We start from the raw sequence: 19,342 nt of genomic DNA, 5'->3' as shown, positions 1-19,342 counted from the left end.
CTAATTGTTGAGTGGGTGGCCAACTCTTGACTTGGTGAAAATCTTTATCTTCTTGTCTGAATAAAACGTCATTGCTAACATCAAAACTGGAACCACCTCTACTCATGAAAGTTCTAGGAAATTATCTTATCTTTCTAGGAAAAACAATTGAGGTCATATGGACTTCTAGAACTCGAGATATGAGCTTAACACTGAACAGTGTCTAGGTTGCAGGACATATTTGGACTTCTCCGTTGTTGATATAATTTAGACTTGAAAATGACATTTTTAAATCTTGGACTCCACATGAAAGTTGTAGGCCTATGTCTTACCAAATCTATCTAAAAAATTGAGGTCATTTGGACATCTAGAACTCGAGATATGACCTAATTACCGAACAGTGTTCCAGTTTGGACTGCATCAACATCTATTTTCTAAGTTTGGCCATCTCTTTGTCCTTTCAATTTCAATACTTAAACTCATCAATCAATCCTTTCATTTATGTGATAGGCCTGCATTTAAGATGAACATTTACCATAAGTTAAATGTATCTTATATTATTAGGTATGTTATTATAAAACATGTTTTAGTTAAGGAGTTATTGATACTTCAAGTGCAAAATAATGATATAAAACCTTGATACAAATTTACTTTTAAGTACTAATCACACCCCCCCAACCAGCTTATTACTAGTCCCTAGTAATCAAAGCGTTAAAATAGAAAAACAATTTGTAAATTCCACAAAGCAAGGCATTCATCATTCAACTTCCATTAATCTATCTAGATAAACAAACTCTCAATAAATTCATATATCTGCTCAATCTCTTAAACAAGATATTAATAAACCTTTCTTTTGTGCTTAAGATATCAACATATAGTTATGGGGCTTTACTTGGAAGAAAACAAAATTTTTGTTCTAATGTTTAAGGTTAACTTCCTTGGGTTGAGATTATTATCTTCTTTTTTCCTTTTTCTTTTTTCCTTTTTTCTTTTTTTTTTAATATATACATATAACTCAAAACACAATGCATCTTTAACCCATGTAACAAGCTTTCGGCTAATGACTCCCAGACCAGTTGGTCTTAGGGCATTAGATGTTGAGACACCCTTACGAGCTTAGTAACTCGGGTTGTAGATACTGATATGTAGATAGTGCAATGTTTGATTCCCTTAAGTTTTTCTCCTCAACTCATGTAACAAGCGTTAGGCCAATAGCTCCCAAGTCAGTTGACTTTAGGATATTAAGTGTTAAAACACCCCTTCGAGCTTAATTGCTTAGGTTAGGGAAGCTACGAAACCAAACTTATCTATGTTTTTTTTTTTTTTTTTGCAAATTATATACTATCCATTTCTCTTAGTTGTTACCTTTAATAAAAGAACATAAATAATGTAATAATCCAATGTGCAACCCACAATCATATGTTAAAGTGTGTGTGTGAAAATGAAGGTTTAAGAATACTTGTTAAATGAGTATATGAGTAGGATCAAGTGATAACAATGTCAAAGTTTGTAAACCTGAATATTTCAAGAAGTATTCTAATAGACCTTGGTAATGATACTTACTAAGATGCGTCTCAAGAGTCAATAAAATTTCCTCCTTACTCTGCCATCTTAATAACATTCTTGTCAAATGATTTTAATAATAGCAAAAACAGTTAGTAAGTTAGTTTTTTTATGTCAACTACTACCCTCCCCCCAACCAAAACAAGACATTGTCCTCAATGTCCTAAGGTAGAAAGATAGAGTATACAAGACATCACCTGAAACAACAAATAATGACAAATCTAAAACACACTTAAACAAATATAAGAAGTAACAAAACAAAATAATATGTTATTAATAAAACCAAAAGACACAAGGTTTCACAAATGAATGCTCAAATCTAATCTAAGCTTATTACGGTTTTCCTTAGTTGACCAATTTAGGTGACTCATACATGGATGAAAGATTGTAGTTGGTCAATCAATTGTTCAGCAGTAGCAGCAGAGATTATGATTTGTCATGCTGAAGATGTTAGAAATTCCTGTTCCACAGCTTGATTAATAAAAGACAACAATTTATCATAGAAACCATTAACATTTAACAAACCTATAGGTTTATGGTGAATGTGCAGTTGGGTCCAAGAGGAAATATGAAAGATCTCTTCCAATGTGCCCAGACTACCTAGTAAGACAATGAAGGCATCAGTATGGTTAAACATGGCATTCAGTCGATCAGATATTGTAAGGACCTATAGTTCCTCTCCAATTATTTTTCCAATGATGTCCTCATTTGCTAAAGCTTTGGGGACAACCCCCAAAACTTGATTGCCTTCTAAAAATGCAACCATTGACACACCCCCCCCATTAAACCAAGGTTGCCTCCCCAATACACTAAATAGATCTTTCTTTCAGCTAGTACATGATCAAGATAATTTGCTAATTCTAAAAACTCTTTTTCTTTCCTAGGACTGGATCCACCAAAAACACAAATATTTCTTATGTGATGACTTGAGGAACCTGCCATTTCTACACACTTCTATATTTGATGAATGTATGGGTTAAGTATAAATGAAGGGAAGTAAGAGAAGAATTTATAAATGAGAAATTAAAAATGCAATCATACCACTTATATGTAGACTAGCTGTAGTCTCACACTCTCTCCCTCTTTATTAATTACTTATTTTGAAAAAGCATGTGTATGTATAGGTAGTTATGATTGTGGCTCACATCTTTCCTTGGTTTTACGTCCAAGAATGGCTTAAACGCCCTCTATGGGTCGGAGATAGGCTTCCCATCCAGTTTTCTTAAAAACTAGCAAACATGATCTTTTTTTGTCAGATTCCCAAAACTAAGCCAAACATGTTCTTTATAGAATTGTGGCATTATGATCAAATACAATATTTTAAAGGACTTCATGTAAAATACAACTCCCCTAAAGAACAAATCAATATTGTTGATAGCGTCGTCAGTCTTTGTCATACCATTCACAAGAGTGCAACGTCACAATGACCTTTCCTAGGCAGGTTTAGAGGTATTTGGTTGGATAAAGAGTCACCACTTTGTATTATGGTTACTAAGAACCCTAACTAGTCTTTAGAGATTCTAGGCAAGGACCTAGTCATGTAAATAAAAGGTATTAGCACCCCTAATAAATCTTTTGAGGTAAGCTGCATCATTTTCTTTGTTTGTAGTTGCTATGATCTGATGATGTTTCTAAATTCTATCAGTCGATTATGAAGGGTTAGCTACGATGAATAAAACTTGGTTTTCTAGATTAATAACTTGATTAAAATATCCTGACTTAAAAAGATATTAGAAGAAAGCAAGCTCATTCACAACTTATGTGCCACGAAGGAGCTTAAATTAGAATCCAAAGAGATTTGGTGATTATTGAATTTTCACTTTTCCTTTTGCTATTTCAAATGTCCATGACTTTTGTACCCTAAAACACATGTTGAAATATCCCAAGTTATCGTTGAGGCCTCTTTCAAACAAACTTAAAATTTTGGGCACCTTTGTGTTGTCCTTAATAATATTTTAGATCAAAAAAAAAAAAAAAAAGCCCCTTTGTAAGCTTTTTTGTTAATTTTTATATCAGAAGTGAATGAGTCATATTACTCCGAATAATATGTTGGATATTAATCTTATACAAGTTTTTTATCCTTATAATAAAGGTGAATAATATATTTAACCAAAAATGATTTTCTATATAGTTTTTGAAAAATAGACGAAAATCCTTTGAAAATTTACAAACTGGTTGTAAAATCCATAAAATACTTTTTGAATTTTTAAAAATGTAAAAATATTTTTTGAGATTTTTATTTAATTTTAAGACATGTTCCAATATTATTTTTAGGATTTTGGCCATATGCAAGAAAACTCTTATTTATTATTATTTAAAAAAAACATTTATATTTTTTTATTATGTTTTAAGACTCCTTTTTTTTTGTTGAAACCCAAACAAGGCCTTGCACAAATTACCCAAACTTGACTTGATCAAGTTGACTTAAAAATTTGGTTTGACTATAAACTAAACCAAAAACATTGGTTCAACATGAAAAACAAGCCAAAACTAAGATCAAACTTAAAACATATCAAACTTGCAAAAAAAAAACATAAAAACACAAGTTTTTTACCAAAACGGATCAAACATAGAAAATTCAAGAACACAAAGAACATTCAAAGCAAACTCAACCACATGACTCTTAAATCTGACCAGATACAATGAAATCAAAGGCATAAACATGTTATAAATCATTCAAGGAACAAAAGTCAATTATCAAAAAGCGTCGATTATCAACCAATAATCATGATTTGATCAAAATATGCTTTAGTTTATAAAATGGAAACTTATGATTATAATGACTAAGCTGTTGTTTTTTATTCAAATAAAATGCAGATTATCGATAAACAAGGTCATATGAAGTTGCAAGAACAAAGATTGTGGCACATGAAGGCTTCAAAGATATATGTAAGATAAATTTCTTCCCAAGAATATGAAAAACAAAAACCCAAAAAACCGAGAAAATGCCCAATTATTGCCCATCCCTAGAAAATGCATTTTTGACCTCTAAACCCATTGTTTTTTTTCTTAACTAACCTTATACAAATACCAAGTATATTTGAATCAAAAGAACTAACAAACAACATCAAAATCATGTAAGTTTTATTTTCAAAATTGCCAAATTCAAAAGGCAAGCATATTCAAAAATTTGAGGTTCAAAATTGACACTTTAATTTAACATCCATTCACTTCGATTATCAAAGAATTAACATAACTTTGTCAAAATAGGTTTTGGTTCGAAATCAAAACCCTAGGATTAAAAACCTCATAAACTTGTTATTCATGCAAATAAACCTTAGATTATATTTATTAGTCAGGTTGCTCGAATGGTTTACTGCAAAGAATTAGACCAAAGCTAGTCTAAAACATAGGGTTAAAGAAGTGTTCTTTCCAAGAACATGAAGAAACTGAACCCAGCAACCCATAAATTATTAGCCTACTTTTAAACCCAAAACTAATCCTCTTAAGCTTCTAAAACATATTATTTTTTGTCCTTATAAACCACATTATCAATACTTAGTCTTGTTGAATCTAAAAAAACTAAGAAATAATATTAAATCATCAATAACATGCATGAAGTTTCAAAGTTCAAAGTTATCAAAGCTAAAAAGCAAACATATTCATTCTATTTGGATTCAACACTTGACATTTTTTACATCTATATGTCAAAGTGTACTTGTATGAACCATGAACGTGCATTAAAAGCATCAAATTGATCAACATACTTCCAAAATATTTAACTTATAAACAAAAGCAACTTACTATTTTATTACAAAATAGATTTAAACACCAATCAAAATACCTCAAATACATCATTAACATGCTATTAGGTTGAAATCACATAATCAAACAAGCATCAAAACTAAGAATCAAGCCTTTAGTGCAAGCCTCACTAACAAATTATTGACCAAAACTAAAACAAAATATCATAACAAAAGCTTAAGCAATTTAAAACATGCTTGAAACAAGAACAAAAACAAGAAAAAACTCATATATTATAATAATAAAAATATTCTCAATTAAAATTGGTGAATATCCAAAAAAACTGAGAATTTTCTACTCCTGGTACTTAAATATAAAGCTACTGGTAAGTCCTACATTTATACTAGAATTTTGATAATTAAGTTTTTTAAGATTTAAAATTTTTATGGTTATTGAAAAATCAGCCAAATCCTTAAGGAATTTTATAAATTTATTGTAAATTTTAAAAATGCAAAAAAAAAAAATACAAGTTTTTTTTCTAAAACAAAGATAAATACATTTTTCTCTCTTTTTTTATAAATAAAATGCAAATTTTTTTTTTGTAAGGATCGAGTCGAATGGAACAAATAAAATTTCTTTATTATTATTATTATTATTATTTATTTCTATAAGATGATGTTTGGCAAAACCATCTTTTCTTTTCCTAGAAAACTATCAAAATGGACTTAAGGGTGTATTTTCCTTAACAAAAGGTTGTCTAAACAAACAAAGCATTAAATACTTGACCCAAAACAAAACCAAACGGGTATATCCAAAGACACGGGTTCCACCATAAACCAAAAGTTGACTCAAAAACTAAACTAAAACAAAGCTTCCTTTCAACAGTTGAATCCTTTAACAGTAAATGTATCTAATCCTAGCTTTCCAGTTGGTTTACTTGCAAATAAATAGCAAGAAAAATCAAAATGCTTAAATTGAAACAAAATGAAAGTTGAAAATTAAAACAAAACATAAAATTTTTTATAGAAAAACATATCAAACACTAAATCATGAAGAGCATGAAAAACATTCATTAAAAACCCAATAACCAAACTTAGCAACCTAGAACTAGCCTCTTAGGCTTCTGAAACATGTTGTCTTTGGTCCTCACAAATTACATTAATAATACTAAGCATCATTGAATCCATAGAACTAACAAATGACATAAAATTATTAATAACATGCATGAAGTTTTAAAGTTTAAAACTACAAAACCTAAACAGCAAATATATTCTAGCTATTTGAATTCAAAACTTGATATTTTTAACATTTATATATCAAAACATACTTTTATAAACCATGCACTTGCACTAAAAGACATTAAATTAATCAACATGCTTCCAAAATCTTTAACTCACAAACAAAAGCAAGCAAACACCAATCAAAATACCTCAAATATATCATCAGCGTATTATTAGGCTAAAAACATTGAATCACACAAGCTTCAAAATAAAAGAATCATATCTTTAATGCAAACCTCACTAATATATTATTGACCAAAACTAAAACAAGAATTTTATTTTTGCTAGAAAAATCATTTTTTTGTTTGAAGACATCATTTTCAATTTTATTTTTTTTAATCAAAAGGCATATGGGTTATGACATATGAGAAGAATCATTCACAAACAAATTATATTTCAAAAAAATTTACAAATTGAAGATGGATGAAAATATACATCGGTTAAATCTTTTTAATGTATTAACTATTTAAATGCTTAATATAAGGTTGTGTTTGGTTTTTGGTTAAAACAAATTAAAGATAAACCCCTTAAACTATAGTTTCTTTAATCATGTTTGGTAAATTTACATAAAAAAGATAAAAATTAAAGGGGTTAACACTTAATCAAAAAGAGGTTAAGTGTTAACCTAGAAAGGGTTGGGGATGTCAAGGGAAAGTTTTGGGTTTTGTACATTTTGTTTTTTTTATTTTCAGTGTCACTACTTATTGATATTATTTTTCCTTTGGCTCCACAAATATATATTATATACTTTTTATTAAATTTAATTTAAAATTGATTTAAAATTTACCAAGTCCTATATTTATCCATAACTTTTATACACCTATTAACCATCCTTGACACTTCATCTTTAAACCATTTTTTTAATATCTTCAATAGTTAATCCCTTAACATTTAACCTCTTAAATACTTAACCTCTAATCTTTAAACATGAATCAAATACAAACTTATTTGTAAAGAATGAAGAGGATGATTTGAACTTAATATTGCCAATGACTCCTCTAACATCTTGGTCGCCACATTGTTGTTGGAATAGAGACATTGAAGGCAGAGCTTCGTGGTGACAGTATTGTTAGAAAATGAAAAAATTGAAAAGGAGTCGAGTAGCATGGAGATGCAGCTTGAGTCAGTAAAGATCATGATGGCGAGATCCTCTCGATTTATGAAAATAAGGATTAGTTAAGTATTTTCTTATTTCTTTCATGTTTGTGCTAATAAACAATTGTTTAATATTTTATGAAGATTGTGATGGAAGAAACTATTAAATTTGTAGATTATCATGAAGTACTAAGTTAAAGAAATTTACGTTGTGAATATCAAGATAAATGTTGATACTATGAATTAATTAAAATAATAAAACACTAAAAGGTGGGCTGAATCACTATATTGCAATCATACCTATAAAATACCTTCTTTTTTTTTAATAATATTTTATGTTTTATGATTTTTTTTTTAATTTTACCCTTCACCAACCCAATGTTTTATTTTCTTTTTTTTTTAATTTTATTCTTTAATATTAGATTATTTTAACAATTGCATTTCATAATTTTTTTTATGTTGGTTTTTGTACTGGTCTCATGAATATATATATTTTTTCAATTTCAAGCTTCATTAAATCTATTGGAGATAAAGTTTTGTTTTATTTTATATTTTTTTATTAATTTATCTTGATCTAATTACTCACGTCGCAGGTTTAACAAGTTGACTTGAGTTATTTTTTTAGACCATTATTTCTAATTGATTTTTTTTTCGATTTCATCATTCAATATTTGATTGGTTGAAAGTTGGGTTTTATATTATTTTTTTCCCTTTCTAAATGGTTATCTTGATATCATAATTTAGGTCATAGGTTTGACAAGTTAACTCGAGTTGATATGTTTATATTTTTAGATCATTTTTTAATTGCATATTTTATTTTTCAATTTCATTCTTCAATGTTAGGTTATTTAGAAATTAGACTTCATAAATTTTTTTTCAAATTTCATTTTGTAAAGTTATCATGGTCTCATGGATTTGTTTTTCTCGATTCTAACCTTCATTACTAGATGTGTTGGGAATGGAGATTTATAAAAAAAAAATTATTTATTTTTTATAAAGTTATCTTAGTCTCATGACTCAAGTCTCGAGTTTAACATGTTAGCCTGAGTTTATTTGTTATTTTTTTTTCTTTTTTATTTATTTTTTAGATTTCATCATTCAACTTCGGGTTGGATGAAAATTAAACTTCTTAATATATTTTTTTATTAGCTTTCCATGAGATTATTCCGATCCCATGACCTGAGTTGCTGGTTTTGTAGATTAACTTGGGTTGATCCAAGTTTTTTTTTTTTGTCTTTTTTTAATTTAATTTTTTTTTTAATTTCATCCTTTAACATTAGATTAATTAGGAATTGACCTTCATAATTTAATTTAATTTACTTTAGTTATTACAGTTTCTTAACCGTAGTTAAAAATTTAACATATTAACCTGAATCAATATAATATGTCATTATTTTAATATTTAAAAATAAATATTATTAAATATGTTATCATTTTAATATTTAAAAAATTTTATCCAATATGCATCATCATAATTTAAGTTTATTATTATTAAACATGTTAACAAAACTTTAACATTTTTTTTTTCATTAAAAAGAATCGATCGAAGCCATGGATAAATAATCTAGTACTTTATGTAGCAAGAGGCACGTATCAAAGCTTGAATTTTTTTTTTTATTTGGTAGACTTTATTCGTAAGGTCACAAAGTACTCTGTATAGTATTGAAGAACAGTAGAGAAAATTTGATAGCAATTAAAGAATAGTTATTAAACATGGTTCGAGAGTTGACCCAACAAAAAAGCCAAGTTCTGGGTTTCATGGGTCAACCCAAGTCAACTCGGGTCAATCTGGATCAATTAGAAAAATTAAAATTTTAAAAATTTAATATTTCATATAAAAAACTTAAGAAAAAATTCATGTAAATATAGACTATACATATTGTAAATAATGAAGTTTAAAAGAATATTTTAAATTTTTTTTTATTCTTATTGAAAAAATATAACCTTTTTTTTTGGAACATAGAGTATATATATGAAAGGGCTTCAAATCCCACATTAAAAAGATACTTTTATTATCCTTTTAAGTTGAAGTATTTAAATCAAAAAGTTTTTTATCCCACATTGAAAAAACGTAACTTTTTTCTTGAAGAATATATTTAATAATAGGTTTCAAATCTCACATTGAAAAAATATAACTTTTTTCTTGCAAATATAGAGTATATATACTAATGGGTTTCAAATCCTACATTGAAAAAAACTTAACTTTTTTTATGGGGACATAAAGTATATATACAAAAGGGCTTCAAATCCTACATTGAAAAGATATTACATTATCCTTTTAAGTTGAAGTATTTAAACTAAAATGGTAAAAAAAAAAAAACATAACTTTTTTCTTTGAAACATGGAGTATATATACTAATGTATTTCAAATTTCACATTAAAAAATCATACCTTTTTTTCATGGAAACATAGAGTATATGCAAAAGGGTTTTAAATTCTATATTAAAAAGATATTATGTTATCTATTTAAGTTGAAATATTTAAACCAAAAAGTTGTTTTATCCCACATTAAAAAACATAATTTTTTTTGGAAACACAAAGTATATATACTAATGAGCTTCAAATTTCACATTTGAAAAAAAAAAAAAACAATGGGTCTCACCCGGGTCACCTGAATCATAGGTTGACCCACTGGGTCGACTGGGTTTTGTCGGATTGTTTTCTCGACCAGTCTTTTACTAAATCTATACTGGTCCAGCCACTAAATTGACCTGGTTCCAAATCAATCGTCGAGCCAGATTTAATAACAAGGATTAGAGAAGAATATTTTAAAAGAATTTATATAGATTGAAGGAAGAGCATCGAAGAGTAGAATGCGTGGTGGAGTTTGTAATATATAAAAAAGGTAACAAGTAGGGTTTGGATGCACCCAAGAAGAAGGTTGGTTTTGCTTTAATGGCTTATGCTAGAAGTGGAGAAGATAAACCCTAAATTCTTGCAGACAAAGATTAAAAAAATATGAATAGTTAAACACTGTCAATGCAACATATAGAGTAAATAGACAACTATTGGCATGCGAAGAATGAACAAGTGTGGATCAAAAGAAATGAAGTTGCCGCTCTAATGAAAATATATTTGACTCGGAAGTTTGTTTTATCAAGTTCATGATACAGATTGTTGAAATATGTGACTTTGTTTTTTAACACACACACATATATTACTTTTACTCATTTTAAAATAAAAATCATACAGTCACTAACAAATCATTGAAAAATCACTATCTTTCTCTCTTCTATATAAAAGTAAAATCCTTTCATTCTTTTCTCTCGCAAAAATCAGGCAGATGAGATTCAATTGATTGATTCATTTTGAGATATTCCGGTGAGTTCAATTCTCTCCAGTTTTTGTTTCACTGTCGATGGGATTTAGGGTTTTTGTTGGGTCGTCAAGAGAATTTTAGATTATTAACTCTGTTAGTAGTAGCAGTAGTAAAGTCTTTTTCTTGGCTTGATTCTCCAAAACTCAAGAAATGGGTCAGAGAGAATTAGTTGATACTCACTTAGTTCTACAACTTTGATTTGATTTTCAAGAATTGAATTTAGAAAAAAGAAAAAGAAGAAGAAGAAGAAGCAACAATGGCCTCCTATAGGCCATTCACCGCACCACCGCAACCACCGCAACAACAACAGCAAAGACCAAATCAGTATACTCAAAGTTACAATCCTCAATTGGCCCCACCACCTCAAAACTATCAGAATTACTCACAACATTACCCTCAGCCGCCCCGCCCCGCCCCGCCTCCTCACCAACAATACCCTTATCAGCGACCCCCTCCTCCTGAATCCTCTTACCCACCTCCTCCTCCTCCACCAGCACCACTACAGCAACAGCCGCCGCCGCCGCCTAATATGTACTATCCCACTTCACATTACGCTCATCAATCATTGCAGCAGCCAATTCAGCCTCCACCTCCACCCCCTTCGTCTCCTCCTCCTAGCTCTTCAATTCCACCCCCACCCCCTCCTAACGACAGTGCATTTGAAAGAGATAAAGGGGTGTCTCAGGAGAAGAGAGAACATGATCATCCCAATCATGGGAAACATCAGCAGCAGCAGCAGCAGCAGCAGCAGCAGTCGCAGCTTCCTCTGGTGGTGAAGAAGGCGAATGGGCACCCAGGGAGGGTGGAGACCGAGGAGGAGAGGAGGTCGAGGAAGAAGAGAGAGTTTGAGAAGCAAAGGCAGGAGGAGAACCGTAGGCAGCAATTGAAAGAGTCGCAGAACCCTGCTCTGCTAAAGAACCACGTGATTTCTTCTCAAAAAGGGCATGGTTCCATTGTTGGTTCACGGTTGGGGGATAGGGTGGCAACTCCATTGTTGGGTGGGGAGAGGGCTGAGAATAGGTTGAAGAAGCCAACGACCTTCTTGTGCAAGTTGAAGTGAGTATGCTGAATTAAGTTTAAATAGTCACGAATGATTCTTCTTGTCCTAAAATCAGAATAACAACAAAAGCTGCCAATGTGTCTCAGCCTGCTTTTATTAGTGAAGTCTCCAGCCTGCTATTGTTGTTTTGACAGAAATTGACTGAAACACTTGGGCTTCTTCTTGAAAATAATCTTTTACTAGTTGGTCCTTTAGCCCTCCAGTGACCACGTTTAATACTATTATTAACTCTGGTAGATCAATTAATCTGGTTTGATGTTATGTCTTTTGGGGCCTCAGGTTTATGCTTGAATTTTCTTACTTTGTTTTTTATTTTCTTGTAAATTAGGTGTTACTGGGACTTGCACCAATGCATGATGTATTTCAGCAATTTATCAACATCAAACTCTTCTTCTATGATATTGATTTCCTGTTGTCTTTCTTAATGTTTCTACCCTTTGGAACTTAGCAGCAGCAACATTGATTTTAAACCTAAGGATCAACGGTTTTCTTTCTTCATTATACATGTCAGCTTTCTTTTTTATTAACTAATGACATGATTACTTTGCTGGAAAATGGTGATGGGTTTCTTATGAACTTTTAGAATCTCAAAACTGAATTATATTAAATTAAGTCATGCAATGAATGTTCAAAGATATTAGAAGCACCAATGCTGCAGCGTACCATAATCTAACTTGCTGAAAAGTAAACAAACTGTATTGCAAGTTTGCAAGACAGCAGGTATTTTATTATTGTGTGATTGGTTTTCTGTTAGTGATTTGGTAATTTCTTGTGCATTCTTGACATCTAAGATCCTAATATTCTGTCGATATGCTTGGCAATCCTGCTGTACTATATGGGTGTTCCAGTATACAGAGAGGGACACTCAAGATATTAAATAAGGAAAATTAATTGGGTGTCATCTGAAAACCACTTCTATTTGCTATGCGAGCCTTGAATCTGTTGGTAACTTAGTTGTGTGGATTAGGTAGGTTCTCCTTGCAAATTTTGAAGTTTCTCCTTTGCCCATTTTTCTTGTTCTACTATGCCTTTAAACCCATTTTTCTAATTGGGAAACCGATGATATCTAATGCCAGCATGTGGGTGTATTTTATTTTTCTTCACTTTTGGATCCTGTGACCAATTTCTAGTATGTGTATTATTTAATACTCTAGACACGCTATCCATATGACTGGCAAGTAAAGTTTGTTGTACATGCTGGTTTTCGCTTCTTTTAAACTGAAATTTGCTTGCATATTTTCCAGTACTGATGTTATTTTTGCTTGCTTGCTATTTGAAGATTCCGGAATGAACTTCCTGATCCGAGTGCTCAACCGAAGTTGATGCCTTTAAAGAGAGAGAAAGATCGGTATGTGCATGTAGCATGAGGGTTTTATATATGTGCATTTAAGAATTTTAGCAGGAAAGTTTAAGTTGAGGCATGCCTAGAATCTTTCCCAAAAGGTGGACATGATAGATATCTTTTCCACCTCAAAGAGAGTGTTGAGGGGCGGGGAGGGGAGGGGGGGATAATTTCTTAACTCTTGTGTAAGTTTATTTACATTAGATGAGGCTTGTATGAAATTTAGATTGCAGTCATTGCACTATTTCTCTTAATCCCCCCCCCCCAACACACATACAACAAATATTCTGATGTTACTATCTAATTTTGGAAGTGAGCCTAATTTAGCTTTGTATTCACAAGATATCTTGTCACAATTTCTTAACTCTTGTGTAAGTTTATTTACATTAGATGAGGCTTGTATGAAATTTAGATTGCAGTCATTGCACTATTTCTCTTAATCCCCCCCCCCAACACACATACAACAAATATTCTGATGTTACTATCTAATTTTGGAAGTGAGCCTAATTTAGCTTTGTATTCACAAGATATCTTGTCACAATTTCTTAACTCTTGTGTAAGTTTATTTACATTAGATGAGGCTTGTATGAAATTTAGATTGCAGTCATTCCACTATTTCTCTTAATCCCCCCCCCCCAACACACATACAACAAATATTCTGATGTTACTATCTAATTTTGGAAGTGAGCCTAATTTAGCTTTGTATTCACAAGATATCTTGTCACAATTTCTTAACTCTTGTGTAAGTTTATTTACATTAGATGAGGCTTGTATGAAATTTAGATTGCAGTCATTCCACTATTTCTCTTAATCCCCCCCCCCCCAACACACATACAACAAATATTCTGATGTTACTATCTAATTTTGGAAGTGAGCCTAATTTAGCTTTGTATTCACAAGATATCTTGTCACAATTATTTAAAAGGAAGAATCTCATTGAAGAGGTGTCAGTAGGAAGCATTGCATCTAGTTTATTGGTGTTTGAGAAAGGATATAATAACTATTGCATTTCTTCAGTGTTTGCATGATTCCTAAAATGCTGTGATCCTGTTTATCCTGCAAATTGGTGGTACAAACAGGAAGAAGCTTAAAGCATGCACATGATAAATTATGTCAAAAGATGACTGGTAAATTGGTGAGACAGATAGCATAAATAATAAATTTTATGAAGTTATATAATGCTCTAGGCAAGCAATATACATGTAATTCACACATGGAAAACTTGAAACGATGCTGATATCTTATAGTATTGGATATGGCTATCTGATGTTTGAAGAAAGCATTGATGTGCTAATAGAATTTAGAATTTCATAGATGGACAACCTAGTGATTATTGAGCATGGCCATGCATGTTTCTGTCATTCTTGTATGTTGTAACTGCAGTGAACTCATGGTGTTTAGCAGATAAGACTTTATTTGTATCAAGTTGATCTCTATTCCATCTTACACCAGCTTATGATTGATTTTTATAAAGTTTGCCATGCAGTTTTTTTTTACAAAATGATTTCAAGCGAGGCTTTGGCTAAAAAAGGAGAAAAAAATGCTGCAGAATTTCCAGTCACCTAATATTCTGTTGATATGCTTGGATATCATGCTGTACTTCTATATGAAACTATTATAGTCAATGTCCGTGTTCTTATTTGCAGATTTACTAAGTACACAATCACATCTTTGGAGAAAATGTATAAACCTCAACTATATGTTGAGCCAGATCTTGGGATACCTCTTGACCTTCTTGATCTCAGTGTATACAAGTATAATCTCTCAACAGCTTAATTTTTTAGGGTCTAGGTAATTTATACAACATGACATTCCTGAGCACCCTTTTTTCTACTGGTTTTGTTAGTCCTCCTAGTGTTAGACCACTTCTTGCTCCTGAAGATGAGGAATTGTTGCATGATGATGAGTCAGTCACCCCTGTAAAGAGAGACGGCATAAAAAGAAAAGAAAGGCCAACAGATAAAGGTGTTTCTTGGCTAGTTAAGACACAGTATATATCTCCTCTTAGCATGGAGTCAGCTAAACTGGTATGCTTTTCATGCAGTTCATTGCTTGTTATTTGCTTCACAAATTGCTGAAAGCTGTAGCATAATTAGAGACATTTGAATTTTCAGTCTCTGACCGAAAAACAAGCTAAAGAACTGAGAGAGATGAAGGGAGGCTGCAAGCTTTTGGACAATCTCAATAAAAGGTTTGTTTTTTCTACCTTGCCTATGTGAAGAGAATGTTGGAAGAGAAGAAGAAATTATATGACCATTTTGCTTTACTTTCTGAAAGCATTAGTAATATTTTCAGGGAGAGACAAATCAAGGAAATTCGAGCATCGTTTGCCTCAAACAAGTTACCCCCTGTGCATGCAACTAATAAAAACTTAAAGCCAGTCGAGATTCTGCCTCTGCTACCTGATTTTGATCGGTATGGTGTTATTTGTTGCTTTTTATATTGTGCTACAAAGTATGAAAATAGAATCCCACCTTGCAGAGTGTCTCTTCCTATTAATTTACCATGTAAGAGTGAAGTAAAGGTCTTCAATGATTGCTAGTTTGGCTGGTGGATTTCCTTCTTTTCCTCCTCGTTCTTGGTGAGGGAAAAAAGCTATGCTGCTTAATTTTTTTTTATTTTTTCTGTGTTTCTTAGAAACATATGTTACACATAAATACATGTATGCATAGAATGATATAGTAGCATATATTGCTTTCTTCTGCTTCAAATATTATGTTACACCCCCCTCCGTTCCACAACTCTTACTCTTTTATTTAACAATTATGAAGAATATTATTTATTAGTAAAGGATGCAGTAACATTAAGGAATTAAATTTTTTACTACATATGCATTTTGAGTAACCAATATAGAAATAAGGACACTGTGGGGGATGGAAGGGGAGTGTTCTTTCTGAAATGTAAAGAATTAGAATTGCTGATGACTGACCAAATTTTGGAACTTGTAAAACAGTGGATGGTCATATTGCATCCCAGCATTTTCACTTGTAATATATAAATTAAGGACAACGTGTGGAATGTCAAGAGTGTCATTTCTGAAATAAAAAGAATTAGAATTGCTGGTGACTGGCCAAATTTTGGAACTTGAAAAACAGTGGATGATCATTTTGCGTTCCAGCATTTTTCACTTTCAAATCTTTAACTTTCACAGCTTTATGACGTTGTACCAGGTATGGAGATAAATTTGTCACAGTAGCATTTGATGGTGCTCCTACAGCTGATGCAGAAAATTACAAGAAGTTCGATCCATCTGACCGTGATGCCTATGAATCACGGGTAAGTTCTTTGAGTGGATGTATTGCATGGGAGCTGGCAGATGAGAGTCGAATTAGAATATTTGTGATGCCTATTCGGATAAATTAGGTGAATGTGTAGGCAAAATGAAAATCAGAAATACAAGTGGCAACATACTTGCAGGTTTATTTTTATGCATCATTTAATGACTAGGACCAGTGATTGAGAAATAAGCACCAAAAGAAATATTCAACTTGGAAATAGAAAGCTGAAGGACTATAATCAAAAGCGAGTAATAGAATGCAGTGAACCACTGCAGGACAATAAATTCTTAGTGTTAATGAAAAGTGTCTGGAAACAAATTAGAAATTTTGTTCTAAACCATAACTTATCATTAACCCATGGAATTTGGCATGGATAGTCCTGAAAAGTAAACACTTAATGATGCATTTTGTTGAGTGGGTTCTTGATTTTTTATTACAGGCTATTATGAAAGCTTGTGTGGCATCAGTTTCAGATCCCGCTAACCCAGAGAAGTTTTTGGCATACACAGTACCTTCTCCAGATGAGGTAAGATTGTATTTTATCCAGAATTCCAAATGCTCTACATGCATATCAGCACTTAAGTTTTGGATTTCTCCTTATGTTTCAAAATTCCAATTAATGGTTGTTTTCATACTACACTGTCGTCATTATTTTTATGGTGTGTTATGGTAACAGCTATCGAAGGATATGTATGATGAAAATGAGGATATCTTATATTCTTGGATTCGCGAGTATCATTGGGATGTAAGTGTCTCTAGTTGTTAATGTTACTTAGCAAGCTTCTTTATAACTGCTAAACACAATTTTTCTTCATAACACCTCAATCAGGTACGGGGGGATGATGTCAATGACCCTTCAACGTTCCTTGTTTCATTTGATGAAGCTGAAGCTCGCTATTTGGTATCAACTCTCTCTCTCACACTTGCTCTCAGTGTACATCATCATCATCATCACACACATTTTCTCAGTGCACACATTTTACATTGATTACTGTGACTTTACACTATTTTTATGATGCAGCCTCTTCCCACAAAGATTAGTTTAAGAAAGAAGAGAGCCAGGGAGGGCAGATCAGGTGACGAGATTGAACATTTTCCTATACCCTCAAGAGTAACTGTGAGGAAAAGAGCTGTTGCTGCTGCAATTGAACAGAGAGATTTGGGGGTAATGATATGGAATCATCCGACGAATTTTCATTTTTTAAACTGTGTTGTTTATTCCTCTATTACTTAGATTAAACAATAGTTTCAGGCTATTTCAAATTCAAGGGGAAACAATTCAAGGATGGAAAGGTTTGAGGATGAGGATGGCCTTGGAAGACTACAGAGGGTTGCTCTGGACGAGGACCTTCACCATTCTAGTGGAGCTGAAGATGAGATGTCTGAGTGATCCTTTGATGCAAATGCTGTGAAAATTCTGTATTTGCCTATTTGGGTTGGCAGGTGACTAGGTGGAGATTGTGTATTCAGATGCTCGCAATGAAAAACTGAGTAATTTACCCCCGCCATTCGTGCCGGCAGTTGGAATTTCCTTTTTGCCCCCCAGATTGTAGTTGGTTTTAGTTTATACAGATTTTCTGATATCAAGAGGGATAGAGAAAGGAAGCTGTAAAAAAGGTTAGACATCATATAAACCGAGTTTCATCTCCTCTAATGTGTTCAATTTGATCCATGTAACATTAAAATGCTTTTGTTTCCTTTTTCCTCGTTGTTAAAAATACAAGCGCTTGCTTGGTTAGGTGTTGATAGGCGTGGAAAATAGTTAATAACCCACATCTGGTTCTTTAATCTTTCTTTGATTTTGTACATTTCTACAATTCTTGATCAATGAAATTTCTTGGCAAAGGACTTATCGCATTTCTTTGATAGCGTCCTTATTCCATTTGCATGCAGAATCTTGTGAGCCCTTGAAAGAATAAATTTTAAATCAATTGCATGTCTCTTGAAAAATTAGTGTCGGTTACAGTTGTGCATTCGAGTTTTCATCTTCTAATTGATTGCCTGGAAAATAGATGTTCTTGGCAGGTAACTGGTCCAGATGGAATTCAGTGCATCAAAACAATAGTAATCGATGTGTGGATCCACTGTTAAAAGTGGCATTGGGTATAAAGGATGGTGAGCTTAAGGCTATACTGGAGAAGAAGTCCTTGTACTTGAAGCTAAAAGAAGGCGAGAAAAGAAAACTGAGGAACAACAATCTCATTGCTGGATTCCTCTACTTGTGGGGTTTATGAATGACATATCCCGTGCTGCATACAATGACATGTTATTTAATTTCTTAAAAGAAGAAGTGGATGACATATCATCTGTTTCTAAAAACAAAAACAAAAAACCAAGTATGGAGACATGGGTTTTCAAGCTCAGGTATCCATATATGCATGGGCTTGGGTTTCTTGCTCGTCTTAGGGAATAATTGAGTTTGATAACAAATTTTTTTCCTTTTTCTTTACAAATTGAAGTACAACTTTTTTAAAAAAAATTAATGTGTTTTTTTAGTTTTTCTTTTAAAAAATTTGTGAAACTCTTCTTTTTTAATTTTAATATATTTTTTTAATTTGCATTATTTTTCTTATTTAAATCTTGATTAAAACTCACTCTCATATTTATTTTTTAAGATTGTTAATCATTCAATTAAATAAAGAAATAGATTCTAAAAACAAAGCTATTAAACCCAAACAAGTTTATGATCTAGATCATAAGTTGGAAAATCTCACCCAGTTTGATCTAGATTCATCAAAATAT

At 31.8% G+C, this 19,342-nt stretch overlaps 1 protein-coding gene across 3 annotated transcripts; it reads left to right on the top strand.

The window, feature by feature from the left end:
- Positions 1-10,481: 10,481 nt before the first annotated feature.
- On the top strand, positions 10,482-19,030 carry LOC118037950 (protein PAF1 homolog). Of its 3 annotated transcripts, XM_073408204.1 has the most exons (14): positions 10,482-10,922; positions 11,132-11,976; positions 13,260-13,328; positions 14,969-15,076; positions 15,169-15,349; positions 15,437-15,513; positions 15,618-15,737; positions 16,493-16,598; positions 17,040-17,126; positions 17,277-17,345; positions 17,430-17,501; positions 17,622-17,765; positions 17,847-18,217; positions 18,613-19,030. In XM_073408204.1, the coding sequence occupies exons 2-13, from the start codon at positions 11,177-11,179 to the stop codon at positions 17,988-17,990; spliced, it is 1,977 nt and encodes a 658-aa protein (XP_073264305.1). In that variant the 5' UTR covers positions 10,482-10,922; positions 11,132-11,176; the 3' UTR covers positions 17,991-18,217; positions 18,613-19,030. The 3 variants fall into 3 exon arrangements, with proteins under 3 accessions (XP_073264305.1, XP_073264304.1, XP_073264306.1); XM_073408205.1 differs by having other exon boundaries at positions 10,486-11,976; positions 17,853-18,217; XM_073408203.1 differs by lacking the exon at positions 18,613-19,030 and having other exon boundaries at positions 10,482-11,976; positions 17,847-18,445.
- Positions 19,031-19,342: the final 312 nt, after the last annotated feature.

Source organism: Populus alba, chromosome 3 (genome assembly GCF_005239225.2).
Source record: "Populus alba chromosome 3, ASM523922v2, whole genome shotgun sequence".
NCBI lineage: Eukaryota > Viridiplantae > Streptophyta > Magnoliopsida > Malpighiales > Salicaceae > Populus > Populus alba.
This window is presented reverse-complemented; position numbering and strand designations above follow the sequence as displayed.